This window comes from Schistosoma haematobium, chromosome 6 (genome assembly GCF_000699445.3).
Source record: "Schistosoma haematobium chromosome 6, whole genome shotgun sequence".
NCBI classification, from domain to species: domain Eukaryota; kingdom Metazoa; phylum Platyhelminthes; class Trematoda; order Strigeidida; family Schistosomatidae; genus Schistosoma; species Schistosoma haematobium.
In genome coordinates, this window is record NC_067201.1 from 13,207,420 (window position 1) to 13,222,287 (window position 14,868).

Below are 14,868 nucleotides of genomic sequence, written 5' to 3' on the forward strand. Positions count from 1 at the left end.
ATTGATAGTGTTAACGTTACTCACTCATTTTCTGTATCTATATTTATATATACTTTTTTTTCTACACTTTAGGTATCCCTATTACACCTCCAATTATGTGTAGTGATCTACATACTGTATGGGAAAAACAAGCATTACCTAATGTAGCTATGTTTTTGACAGTGAGTGGTTTATTTGTTTTCCTTCCCAATTATTTTCTGCATCTGATACTTTTGTTTTGAAATCACTTAAAATTTTTTTTTAGTTGAAGTGATTTCTGGAACATATGTATATGTATACATTTTTAGAGATAAATTTCATTAGGAACTGATGTCAGCTAACGAATCCATTGAAAAGTAAGAAGTATCTCAGAGAGTTAATTTGTGATTATATAACGCGAATATCATCCTCACCACTCTACAGTTTGTCATCAAAGTTAAGCTATTGAGTTATATCCGACTTGCTTGATTTCATTAGTCACGATATTCCACTAAAAAGTCTGAGAAATACCTTTTTTCATATTTTCACTCTAATGTGAAACATTAAGTCGATGGATCCAGACTTCATGATTTGACTATCTCCTACCCTTGTTACAATAAGTCCTAAAAATTCCCGGACTTGTCCTACCTATGGTGTTGTGTGAAGATAGTATGGCGCTGAGAAATTTCAGAATAAAACGAAACAGCTTCTCATTATGCTCGGTGTTTTCTAGGCGTATTGTGTTTTGATATCCGACCCAGTTACTGCATACACATCCTACGATACACCAAACCTACTGGCCAGATGAGAAGTGTAGAAATATATATATATATATATATATATATATATATATATATATATAATTGTCTTTCTGGCCTAAACATGGACATGTAGACTTAGATCTTAACTGGATACATAATCGATTTCTTTCAAATGCATGTCTCGTTTGTAATTTTGCATTTACCGTTTAAATTTACGATGACATGTTGGTACTGTGATGTGTCTATACACACTAACCCAGCCTATCGGATATCGATTTGTGATGAAATGAAGTCATCAGTAACTGGTTGATCAGGCGTTGTTTTAAAATTTTCTTTTGAAATCGACATGCTTTAGCTAATAAATATTCGAATTAGTTTTACAAAGTAAAAAAACATTAATTGATACTTAATCTTGTCTTAATAATTGATTTCATCCTTTACATAAATCTATTGAGTTAATTGGAGTGTGTAGTCAGTTCAACGAAACTTAACATCTATAGTAAATGAATAAGATATTTGTAATATCCCAATGAGTAGAAAAATTAGATTTTCTGACGTTTCATGACTTAGCGTAAGCTATTTCTTCAGAGAATAAATAACCGAATTAAAGTTAATCCAAGTTTAAATAGTACACACTGAAATTCAACAACAGCAGAAGAGATGGGTAGAATACTTCGAGGAACTCCTGAATAGGCCGGCTCCAATGAATCCACCGAACATCGATGCAGCACACATAGATCTTCCTATATATGTCAACCCACCAACGACGGAAGAAATTAGAATGGCCGTCAGACAAATCAAGAACGGGGAAGCAGCAGGACCCGACAACATACCAGCTGAAGCACTGAAATCAGACATCGAAGTAACCACAAGCATGCTTTACCCTCTATTTTAAAAGATTCGGGAGGAGGAACAAGTGCCAATGGACTGGAAAGAAGGACACCTCGTCAAGATTCCAAAGAAAGATCTGAGCAAATGCGAAAACTACAGAGGCATTACACTACTGTCAATACCAGGGAAAGTCTTCAAAAGAGTGTTGTTGAACCGGATGAAGGATGCAGTAGACGCCCAACTTCGAGATCAACAAGCTGGATTCCGTAAGGATCGGTCGTGCACAGACCAAATTGCAACACTACGGATCATCGTCGAACAATCAGTTGAGTGGAACTCATCACTATACATCAACTTCATTGATTATGAAAAGGCATTCGACAGTGTGGATAGGAGGACGTTATGGAAACTTCTTCGACACTACGGAGTTCCTGAGAAGATTGTCAATACTATCCGGAACTCATACGACGGACTACAGTGCATAGTGCATGGAGGACAGCTGACAGATGCATTGCAAGTAAGGACCGGAGTCAGACAAGGCTGTTTACTCTCTCCCTTCCTCTTTCTTTTAGTGGTCGACTGGATTATGAAGACCTCGACATCTGAAGGAAAACACGGAATACAATGGACAGCTCAGAACCAATTAGACGATTTGGACTTCGCAGATGACCTAGCCCTCCTATCACGTACACAAGAACAGATGCAGATGAAGACAGCCAGTGTAGCATTAGTCTCTGCATCAGTAGGCCTCAGCATACACAAAGTGAAAACCAAGGTCCTCAAATTCGAAGCGGAGTACAGCAATCCAATCACTCTTGATGGCGAAACTCTGGAAGATGCAGAATCCTTCACATAACTGGGAAGCATCATTGATGAACAAGGAGGTTCAGATGCAGACGTAAAGGCAAGGATTGGCAAAGCAAGGGCCTCATTCCTACAGTTGAAGAACATATGGAACTCAAAACCACTTTCAACCAATATCAAAGTGAGAATCTTCAATACGAATGTCAAGGCAGTTCTACTGTACGGAGCTGAAACTTGGAGAACTACAACAACCATCATCAAGAAGGTGCAAGTATTTATAAATAGCTGTCTACGCAAGATACTCAACATCCATTGGCCGGATACCATCAGCAATAGCCTTTTGTGGGAGAGAACAAACCAACTTCCAGCAGAAGAGGAAATTAGGAAGAGACGATGGAAATGGATAGGACATACACTAGGCAAATCGTCAAACTGCATCACGAGGCAAGCCCTAACTTGGAATCCTGAATGGAAGCGGAAAAGAGGAAGGCCAAAGAACACATTACGTCGGGAAATAAAAGCAGATATGGAAAAGATGAATAACAACTGGAAGGAGCTAGAAAGGATTGCCCAGGACAGGGTTGGATGGCGAATGCTGCTGAGCGGCCTATGGTCCTTCACAAGGAGTAACAGGCGTAAGTAAGTAAGTTAAATAGTACAACGAAACAACAAGAATATTATGTGACTAATTTTAATTTGGTTATTGATTCTCTAAAGAAACGGTTCAAACTAAGTCACGAAACGTCAGAAAATCTGATTTTTGTACTCATTGGGATATTACAAATGTATTATTTATTTATAACAATCTACCCGATGCTCAATTTATTCGAAATTATCAAATCAAATCTTGGTAATGATACCTATTAACATCTTTTGATATAATTCTGCTATGGTACTCATTGATTAGCAGAATATTGTCCCAGTTATTTCTCAGTCAAATGAAGGGAAAATATATTCATTGTTAGAGTAGTTAACATTCAATCACTGATTTGTAAGTTTGTTCCACATTCCATTCTTTTCTGTCTCGGAACGTGGGATTATTTCATCAAGTCGTTGACTATTATATTAAGTCATGTTGGCAGATGCAGACTAACTTGGTTTCGCTTAATAATCAAAATCAGTTGTTAGAGATGCCGAATGATATGAAAAAGAATCGGTCATAGTGGTACTGATGAACTAAATCTGTCTTCTACTGAAATCTTGGTTTCTTCCATGCATATTTTCTCATTTCTTCCACTCATATCATATTCTCAATGTCTAATCTTTCTTCCATGGCTATTACAATTCTTGTAACTTTTTTTATCCATCTTACTGATTTCATCTCGTTGTGCTGATGTAGTATGTCAAGTTGGACTGATGTTCATCTGTGCAAGGCTCTACATTGATTATGATTGACGACCAACTATTAGTTGAAATCTGATCACCAGAAGGCTGATTTCAACATAAACACTATTATTATTATTATTTTTATTATTTATTTAACAACACAAACATTGGTACAAAAGGGCCACCAAAATATATGTGTTCCACACAAATCGTTAAGTTTGCGTGAGCTGAGATACTGTCCCGGTGCCTAAACCGGATCAGGTGGTTTTCTTAGGAGAGCCCTTCTCCGAGCCTTTGATCAAGGGGTCTAACCCACAGGGTAGTAGTGCAACATTATAAGAGGGGACTTTTCCCATTTGGGGATTCGAACCTAAACGACTCGTCCCAGTCAGAGTGATTTGATTACGAATTGATTTACATATGAATATATCCTTATGTTAAAAAGTCTGAAGAAAAAAAAATATTTAGCTCAGTAATATCAATTTATAGTATCCTCGAGTGTGGATAAATACTTCAGTTACAGGCAAAGAATAAAGACTTCTGATACCTGAATATGAACATAGACTCATATAGTTGACATATAAGTTGGTTAGAGGTAGTCGGCAGAGAATTCTGTAGGACCTATGTTGCATACTTGTTAATACTTTTCAGCATTGTGTACCAGTAATCTTGATAGGATTGAAGCTGTCTGTGGGATTTGAACCGATGTCACAGAGCTTTATAGTTTGAAACGTTACCACAAAACTATTCGGGCAGTTATTGACCTCCTCCTGTATGATAGATATTTATAGCTAGCTGGTAACTGAGTACTGATCAATGTCTTTAATCTTTTGTCTTATATTGGTGATCGAATTCCATTGACAGGAAACCTTGAACTCAATTTTCTTGCAATTTGATACTTGTCCACAGGGCGTATGCACAATCTTGAAGGAATTAATGTACCCTATGGGGGTACTAACCTACAGTTACGCCTTGTTGACAAGTGTCAGCTTACTCGAAAACTAGGTGTAAGGTTTCCTTTCAAGCACGTTTCACCACCTAACTTCTCAACATAATGCATGCGATGTAGAGTCATTAAAACAAACGGCCATATTTTGGCTTGATCTGTAAAATTCGATAGGGACTTAAAAGACTGGATAAATATGACATTGTACATTATTCAGTAATAAATCAATTGTACACATACTTGACAAATGTTTTTTTATAAATATTTCTTCAATTTGATGGTATTTATATTGATTCTGGTGTATTCTCTCTTTACATTTTTATAGAGTTCTATTACAGACTCAAAATATCATTCAAATATAATTAGTCCCAATCATTCATTATTAGATGATTCATTGACAGCTTCCACGATGACCAATCAAATATTGTGTAGTGGTAATAATAATAATAATAATAATAACGGTAACGGTAATCTAAGTGTAACTGTTTGTATACAACTTAATCAAATGATCACATATCAACAACGTGTTCAAGGTTCACCCTCTACAATTCATCCATATCGTTTAGCTTTTGGTTTATCTAATGGACGTATTATAATTGTTCGTATGGTTGATTTTTTAAAGACAATTTATTGGCACTCTGATCATCATGATGACAGTTCAGATGATCAATTTTCAATGCAACATCATAATCAATTGCCCAAATTTTGTTTAAATGGTCATATTGGTCCTGTGACAAGTTTATTACATCCAGCTAGTTGTGAAAGACAATTATATCCATCAAATCATCACAATAACAATGGAGATGCTATAACTACTACTAATAATAATATCAATAGCACAATTACAGGTTATCAATTCAGTCCAGATTTTCTATTGTCTGGTGGAATGGATTTCACTGTTCGTTTATGGGATTTAAATTCATGTTATGAATCTACTGATAACAATATTGGTAGTAATAGTAGTAGTAAAAAATATGTTGGCAATAATTATAGTAACTCATTATGTCTAGCTGTATATCGGTGTCATGCATCACCTTGTATTGGCCTAACAATTGGTCCTCCTATTTCATCTGTAGTCAACATGGTTGCTGGGAATCCGAGACTTTCGGTCAGTCGTTTTCATCAAATGTTCAATATCTAATTATTATATGCTTATTACTACTATTCATAGGTTATCGACAATTTAACTTATTTACCAAGTATAGATTTATGTGTACAGAGGAATTGCTCAGTGGTTAAGGCGTTCAACTTTCAATTACTAGGATATGTACTTCGATTTGGAGAGTTGTTTAGTATCATTAGCTCTCACAGTTAGAGCATGGCTTGGAACTACGATCTACATACTCAGTCTTGGACCGCAACCATTTTCATGTGACTTCTAGTGATATAACTAGGCTGTGCAAGCTGAAGTAGATAAAGTAGGGTTCAAACGCGTGGATTCATGGATGAGGGTTTTGCTACGACTTTTGCCCTGTTAATTACCACGTGACTAAGTCGCCAGTTAGAACACCAACTCATACGACCTTGTTCCTGTGCTAAACCAATAACATGTCAAAGTAGCACTAGCAGTCTTGTGCCAACTCTGAATCCTTATTGGTCCTTCTCGCCTAGTTCTACCCGTTGAGTCCAGAAAGCAATTTAGCCTTCATTGTACGAATCATGTGCACGCAGTTTATTTGCAAGCAAATCAGACCGCATCGATAACTAATCACTTGATCGTCAAGATACACAATCTTGGCCATTGAGTTGTAGATCCGAATCCTGTTCTAGTTTGGCCTGTTGATTAACACCATTGATTATCGCAAAAATCTTTTCTCTTAATGCTGAATAAATAAACCCAGTCTTAATATATGAATTACAATGTGAATTCAACTTTAGAAATACTACGATTCCCACAAATCGCTATACTAATGTTAGTAATGTAGAACCTATTTTATGCTATCTTTTTGCCTCTGTCTAATATCATGTAACAAAGCCACCAATCGGAATCCTGAGTTCTATGACTTATTGTCCCTTAGTTGACCAACTAAAGGGAGAAGACCAGGTTCAAATGAGTGAAATGTATATTCCACCAGAAGCACGAACAACCAAATACACAATTCACGCGTATATATGCAGCATAAAAAGGTCCTTTTGAAACGTCACAAAATAGCGTATTAAAGGAGGCAACGAACCAATGACATTTAGCGTTCTTCTAAATGGGAAATACAATCTGAAGCTAAAAATGGGCGTTTCGGCGCGAAAACGTTAAATTCAAATCTCCAAAGTAAAATTACAGGAATAAGACGTTGACCAAGCGATTTCTGGGGATCTAGCATCTCTAACAAGACCAGATCACATAATACCATAAGATAGAAAACAGAAATTATACAGGATCAAGCCAAAAGTATCTGTGAATAGGAGAGACTATGAATAATAAACTTGGAATAGATTAAGGATCGTAAATCGTATAACAGTAGTTAATGCGTCAATCGAAATCGTATGATAAAAGAAATATAAATATATGCAATCTAGTTACTCAATGATTATTAAGCGAGTATATATATAATAATAGTCCATAAATTACTCCTGGAAGTTACCATTCCTTCAGTCTTCATCCTGATATGACATTTTGAAAAGTTTGAAATCGAATATCTTCAACTCTCTTTTGCTTTACTGCGAAAATATATCAATTAAGACAACGTTCTTTATTTGATTAGACATGGATCTAATCATGGAATCATTGTTCACGAATGTCGTTTTGTAGACTCTCTAACAGGAGATGGGTATATACTGACAGTTTTGAGGGAATGCGGATACAGTGAAAAGATTGTTTACCTTTGAGTAAAGATTTAGATAAGCAAAAGATATAGAGTTTTTAATAAATGAGTTTGTACATTAAATATACTTCCAAATTAAGGAGAGGATGAACTTGTAATGAACCATGATAAATTTGTTAATTATATAAAAAAAGTGTGCATCCTTCTTAATATCTTTATTCTGTATAAATTTTTCATCTGTATAGTCTGTACTCGGATTTTCCCAAGTTTTTTACAAGCGATAATCATATTCGTCGGCATATAGTAGAATTTTACCATTATATCTCCCTCTCTAATTATAAATAAAATTCTTAGTACATGTAAATGGAATAGCATCCTTTATTAATTTATTTATTTCATTCTACCGGTAAATGTATATAGTCCTTGGTTATCATGATTATTTTTTTTTTAATCCGAAAATTTGTTTTTGTATCTAGACAACTATTTGTTCATTCGGTGCAGATGGTTCAGTCTGGTTAATTAATTTAAAAGAAAAACGTCCCTTCCTTTACGCACGTAATACAAGTAATTTATCTTCATGTCCAGTTGTAGCTATTGGTTGGAGACTAGCTGAAGATCTTTTATTTATTAATTATTTAGATGGTACAGTAACAGTATGGGATATAACTATGGGTTGTTTAGAACGGTAAGTGTTAGTCAAAAGTTTTATTTCTCATTCTATAAAAGTTATATTATTGGTTATATATATCAAGTTCTGATTTAACAGTTTTCAAGATAACTAACAACAGTTTGGCCTATTGTATTCGTTAAATTAATCTCAGTTGAAGTACCATTGAAATGTAAGGAGCATTGGATAACTTTTTTGTCTTGGTATGGAACTCCTTAGCGCTACTCACCTGCAAACCCACTAGGGATTGAACCTAAGGCCTGTAGGTCTCATAGCATTCGCGACGTTAGTAACCAATCGTGTACACATTTCTAATTTCAGTCAATTCGTCATATGTAGCGACGCTTGTCCAATACTTTAAATAATCCCTGTTTCACTGCCGATATGTATAAACTATACGAGACACAATATTTCAATAAAACTTCCGCCATTAATCTAGAAGTCAATTGCATCTGCTGAGGTTAGTTTATTCTGTAAGTGACTTCATTTGAGACCTGACTTTCATAAGTTCGTTCCCTAGCACGGGGTCATGGGTTATGCACATGGCTGTATCATATACCAGGATGAAACCAATGTCTAGTACTCTTGGATCTTCAATAGTACTACGACTGAGATCAATCAATCTATGACGAACAAAATCTACAAATAAAACCAATCCCTTCAAAATTCCTTTAACTAAACAGTAATAACAGGGTTCTTTTGAGGTTTTCAGTTGATAAGTACTTTTGAAAATATACTTTTACCAAATATTCATAGGTTATTGACTGCGATCATGTATTGGGGCATAAAATTGTTACAACACACATAACGCAACATTTACAAGCTTAGTCGCGGCATCCTACATGTCACTTACATTATTCTATCGTACGTTTATTCCTCGTATAAATGATTTTGCAGAATGGATAACACATATGTGATATCTCAGTCAACTACAGAAAATATGTGGCGTGGAAAAATCCGAAAACATCATGTCAGGCGTTCCTGGTTTTATCATGAGGTCAGCCTTCTGCTAAACCAGAAAATCCAGTTTTTCAATTTTTGTTACCATTTGAATGCTTATCGATATCTTCATCATAATGATGATGGATCTTAGAATTCATGATCAGATTTTAACTTGATCTGTAAAGTGTTAATTATCACTCATGACTAGACATCATCATTATAACGTTTGTTACTATTAAGTGGCTAATTCATGTGAACATTCTTTTTTTGAGATATTATATTCTTGTATGTTCACTGAATTAAAACATTTTAGATGATAAAGTCAACTAATGACAATTTCATGTATACCCGTCAAACTAATGACCATCACCTTGTACAAGAAAATACCATAGTCCCCAAGTGTTTCATTAATTGTACAAATGGAATATATATGGATAGTGGTTAGCAGTGGAATAGAGGACGCGCGTTTCGTCCTATTTGGGACTCGTCAGCTGGATGTACCTACATCCCAGAGTTGATGAAGGTTTGTGACTTAAAGCTATATCGGGGCAATCCTCACAAGATGCACATATGCCAACATGAGACTGTTTAATTGCAGTCCTAAATAACAATCGGAAGATACAAGTAAAACAACAGTAAATGAATTTATATATGGATTAAGTCTAAAAGTTTCATCTTTTAAAAACGGAATATTTGAGGGAATAATTGTTTTCAATAATTTCATCATCAGGCTCTACAGTTTTAAGTCCATAATTATTGTGATATTTTACTAAGGCCAAAATAAGATATGCATCAATGAATTTGACAGTGTTATATGTTAAAAATGGTGAATGTTTGCATTTGGTTACGACATAAATACTTCAGAATTGTGTTATTTGTTAATAAGAAAGATCATTTTATAAAGGTCAGAATGATTCGTTGTCAAGTGTCAAGTTATAATCAATATAATAGTCATATATTAAATCGTGCGAATAAAATGCATAGTAGCAGAATTTCGTCTTGTTAATAGAGGTGATAATAGTCATAGTAATAATAATAACAACGTTATGTGAATATAATATGTATAAAGATGGGCGTTATCAAGGTAATTACAATAAAAAAAGAGCTCATGTGTATTGGGAAAGATGAATGTATAGATTAATAAAGATATGAATACAAAAGGAATTGGGAGGGTGGATTAAAGGTTTATATCATCTAGCTAAGGTATCTGGTGATCCCGTTGTGGACCAAGGTAAACATAGAGGCTGTATATACCTCTTCTAGATAAATAATTTATCTCGAGTTGATCCAAATATAGAGGAAATTTAATCTAGCTCCTTTAGGTAGATTATTTGAAACTTGAAATGAAAGAGAGAAAGGTTCATCTATTTTAATATGATGTTCACTGTCGACCAAGTGAGAAATAATGGGGCTATTAATAGATATAGCTACTCCTTTTTTTCAACCATACTGGTACATGTTCGCAAACACACAAGGATAAAGCCCTATGAGTATGGCCTATGTAACTAGCTCCATAGGAGCTGTTAACTTTATATACACACATGGAACAGCCCAACATCGCTAACCTGTCCTTGATTTGTTTTGTAAGTAGCGGTCTGGCTGAGAAAATTGCATGTAACTCGGCGGCGCGAAAAGTCCTTTCAACAGATCTTTTGAGTCTACATGTTCTTCATTTATGTGTTTCGCTATTTGCACTATCCTCCGAACATAATAGTTTGATTCTGTGGCCAATACATTTAACCAAATTTATTTCGTGTTGAAGAGGTGTATAGTTATGAAATTGGGTATACTGACCTGTCTAAGCATTCTTTCTAAATACATTTCTTTTTGTGAAACTATCTATCCTTCTAGAAAAAAAAGCTATGCTATTATCGTTCTCCTCTTCGCTGTTGAACTTAATAGATTGGTGAACGTTATTGAAACTATTCAACAACTGTTGTTTGTCGATACTTTCTTTACATATGATTAGTACGTCATCTAGGTATCGATAATAATAACTTAGCCTATTTAGGATGTCTTCCAACGATCCATTTTTTCAGTTTAGCTAGAAAAAATATTAGCGAGGATCGGGTCTAGGGGTTATCCCATTGCTACTCTATCTATTTGTCTATAAAATTCATTGTTAAACATAAATCAAATACTCATCGTACATTTCAACAGAAGCTAGTTGATTCTATTTACTGGGATCGGTATTTCTATTTTCTTTTCTAGCAGTTGTTCACATATGTAATCTATGGTTTCTGTCAATGAGATGTTGGTGAACTAAGATGTTATGTCTAGTGATAACACGGTTTTGCCTTTTATATTCATACTTTTTGTTGTATCCACAATTTCAAATACGTCTTTAACCCTATACTTAACCAAGTCTTGGTGTGATGGTTGTAATAATTTCACCAACCATTTTTCTGTTGAATTTTATGGTGAGTGTTTCATGTCTAGAATTGGACGTAAAGGAACCTCTGGTTTATGAGACTTAGGTAGGCTATAGAATCGAGGGGTATGTGTTTTACAGAAGGCTCGAACCCATTGTAGATATACTCAGAGTTATATCTTTCTCAATCTCCCCTTTTAAAAAGTACATTTTTCTCTTTATCTAGTATTGAAACAGAACAATCAGCTAGAGATCTTTTTGAACAAGCTCAATTCATTACTGAAGTTTATCATCCATCAACATTTTTAAGTTTTACATTTTCCACTTTACCATCAATAACCATGTCATCATATAAGTCTAGATCATTAGCTGGCGTACCAAATCAATATTCAATTTATACATCATTAGCTATACCATTTTGTGGTGGTGTCAATTCAACATGTTCCTGTGGTACAATTCATCTTACTGCACCTAGTCGATTAAAGTATTCAACAGTTGATGATTTACAAAAATTATGTACTAATAATTTACCACCTGTACAATTACATTTAATTGGATCGACAACAGTAAAAAATAGTCAGGATAAACTTGGTATGAATAATAAAAATCAGTTGAGATGGAATTCCGGTCCAGCTGCATTTGTTTTTCATTGGGATATTGAATCACTTATTGGTAAGTAGTATGTAATTGTTTAATGATTAATAATGAGAATAATCAGTTTTTGGTGTTTTGGCATTTTGTACAGTATCATCATGTCTACATCAATCATTCTAAATTTTGAACAAACGAATTAATCTCATCCTTTAATTTCTAAGTCATTATGTGTACACACATATTTGACATTGTCAGCTGATTCATTTGTAATGTTGTTTGTTTTTAGATGAGTGTATGTGTTTGTTTATCACTTTATTCATTACAGCTTTTCTTTTTCTTTGAAATCATGAACCGATCAATGTTAGACTACCATTAAAAAGATAGAAGCACTGGGTAGCCGTTTCATCCTAATGTGGGACTTCTCAGTGGTGGGCATCCACTACCTTGCACATGGGGATCAAACCCAGAGCTTCCGATATTGCGCGCGAATGTTTTACCTTTAGACTATTAAGCCGGTATACTAGAATAAAATGGCCATCTAGTGTTCTGAGATTTTAAATGGTGGTCTACCATTGATCGGTTTATTATTTCAATGAAGCTCACCAATCTCTACAACCCTATACTTACAATTACCTTTTTCCACCTAACCATAAATGTTGAGTCAAACGCTTGATACAATTGAACAAACTGAGATTCCTTTCTCTATTCATCAGTTCTTACCGTCTACCTGAGTAAATGAAAGTCCGAAGAAAATTCTTTCAATTCACTTCGTATTTGGCTATTATTACCATTGTTGTCCAAACGTGGTTAGTCTACATCAGCCAGTCGGTCAGTAACAACGTAGAACTTCGTAGGTACGTACATCAGTTCAAGTTGCCATACCATATTAGAACAGATATGGAGTTGTCGATTCGAATCCCGTAGTGGTAGAGGTAGTAAGAGTATAAACAGTAATCGGAAAGATTAGGGTTTGAAGATGTTATTCAAGAAGTATAATTCAGTGGAATAAATTTCTAAAGAGAAAAAAAGAGACAAGGAGGATTCAGGAGATTAGAATTTGGGAGAACACAAAGAGTGGATGCACCTGCGCCTTTGTCAACGATTTTGAGCCATGTAATTCAGGGTCTCTAACCATCGGTTACTATCATCTCGCGGTCTATCGACCAGGTAGTCTACACCTACCAATATGGCTCAGTCCACTTGTCAGTGACTTCATGAACTTGTGCCATGTTTTGGTCTGGCTGCCCCTAGCTTTCTTCCGATCTACTCCTATACAACAAAACATCGCACATTGAGGCAGTCGGTGGTTGGGCATATGTAACACATGTCCCAGCCATCTCAACTGATGAAGTTTCACTACGTCATCAATTTATTTGCCATCCTTACCTAGTACCCGGTTAGTCTACTTATATTGTGTGGAATGAAACTGTGGATTTATATTTCGTAATTCACTCATTGTCATTCATAATGGAGTCATTTCTTATGAAAAATTATCACAAATTAAGAAACACTACATTTATTCCTTGAGATAACTGAATGTTGACATTGTTAGCCTCTATTGTTATGTAATTTGTCCTTTAGAGATTTTTCAGTTAGAGAAGCTTACATGTACAAACGCACCGACTAGGTGTAGATTTGTGTACTGAACGCAGGTTGCTTGGACCGGAATAAGTAGAGTATGGCTTGAATTCGTGACTCACTATGTGAAAGACGAGTATTTAAACCGCTCCATTTAAGTTGATTATCACATGAACATTGTAAAGGTTGAATTAGTCAGTTGAAAAGAGTTCATTATTAATCATATTTTTGTGTGTGAGTTGAAATACAACCCGATTACTCAAACCCAAATGGATGGTTTTCTTAGGGGACCACTTCCCGAGCATTTAACCTGATGATCTAATCTACAAGGCAATATAGCGACGTCAGGAGATGCAGCCCCATGGTATTCAGTGACCAAAATATATTTATTTGGCGTTTATTCACTCGGAATATTCAGGTTCCTTTGCACCATTAATCTGAAATCACTGTTTTCCGGTTCTCATGGGTGTTGACTCGTCATATCCTATAACCCGACTTAAGCTTTTAAGTTCGTAGAACCATCCTCACAGCATAAAAGGAATAAATACACTCCCCTGGAACCGGGTATAAACACGTGGTTGTATTAGAGTAGAGGGCTAACCAATTGCACCTTTAAGGTACTTGTATTAAATTTAACATTAAACTGCCTTTTAGATAAATGCGCTTTTATACCTTTGTCTGAACTAGTGGCTAAGATTGGAAATATTGTGGCCAATGAGGTGGGGCTAGATGGGTATCAACTACCTAACAGGATGAAAGTTGTCTCTTATTTAAAATTCGTCCAAATGGTTAAATGATAAAGAAAGTCATATCTGTTTTGAGGGTGATATATTAACTAAATAAGTAAACCAAAATTATCATTGAATAGACTGATTTAGAATTTAATGCATTTTTGTTTTAGGGATCTATAATTTTTTTATTGCGAATATATGCAGTTTGTCTGACAAGTGCTGTGAAAGTTTTCGCCTGAGTAAATACACACATTGCTCATATTTATGTAACTGTTCACAAGAATTGCTTCCTATGAGTCTAGTTTTATTATTATTATTGCTAGGGTCCATTGAATGATAATTGCACAAATAATTTGATTGGCATTTCCTGTTTCCATGTTCCTCTAACCCTTTGATTTGTAAACTTTGCTTCAAGTTTGTAACTATAAATGACCTTAGATTTCCGGGAATTATTTGAATAAATGTTAGATTCAGTAAGAAATTGTTTATCATTCTGATCAAATTGACAAAGACCGTAAGCGAGGGGAATTCATAAGAATTTCGTAGAGCTTGCCAGGGATGACAATTAGCTGAGGAGTGCTTTTTATTTGTACTGTTTCA

At 35.1% G+C, this 14,868-nt stretch overlaps 1 protein-coding gene across 1 annotated transcript in view; it reads left to right on the top strand.

The window, feature by feature from the left end:
- Nucleotides 1–14,868, top strand: part of MS3_00008551 (uncharacterized protein) — a 69,053-nt gene that overhangs the window by 21,839 nt on the left and 32,346 nt on the right. The window contains exons 9-12 of the mRNA XM_051216883.1: nucleotides 73–161; nucleotides 4,952–5,734; nucleotides 7,862–8,070; nucleotides 11,592–12,037. Of these exons, the coding sequence (XP_051065513.1) occupies nucleotides 73–161; nucleotides 4,952–5,734; nucleotides 7,862–8,070; nucleotides 11,592–12,037 (1,527 nt within the window). The remainder of the gene's footprint in view (nucleotides 1–72; nucleotides 162–4,951; nucleotides 5,735–7,861; nucleotides 8,071–11,591; nucleotides 12,038–14,868) is intronic.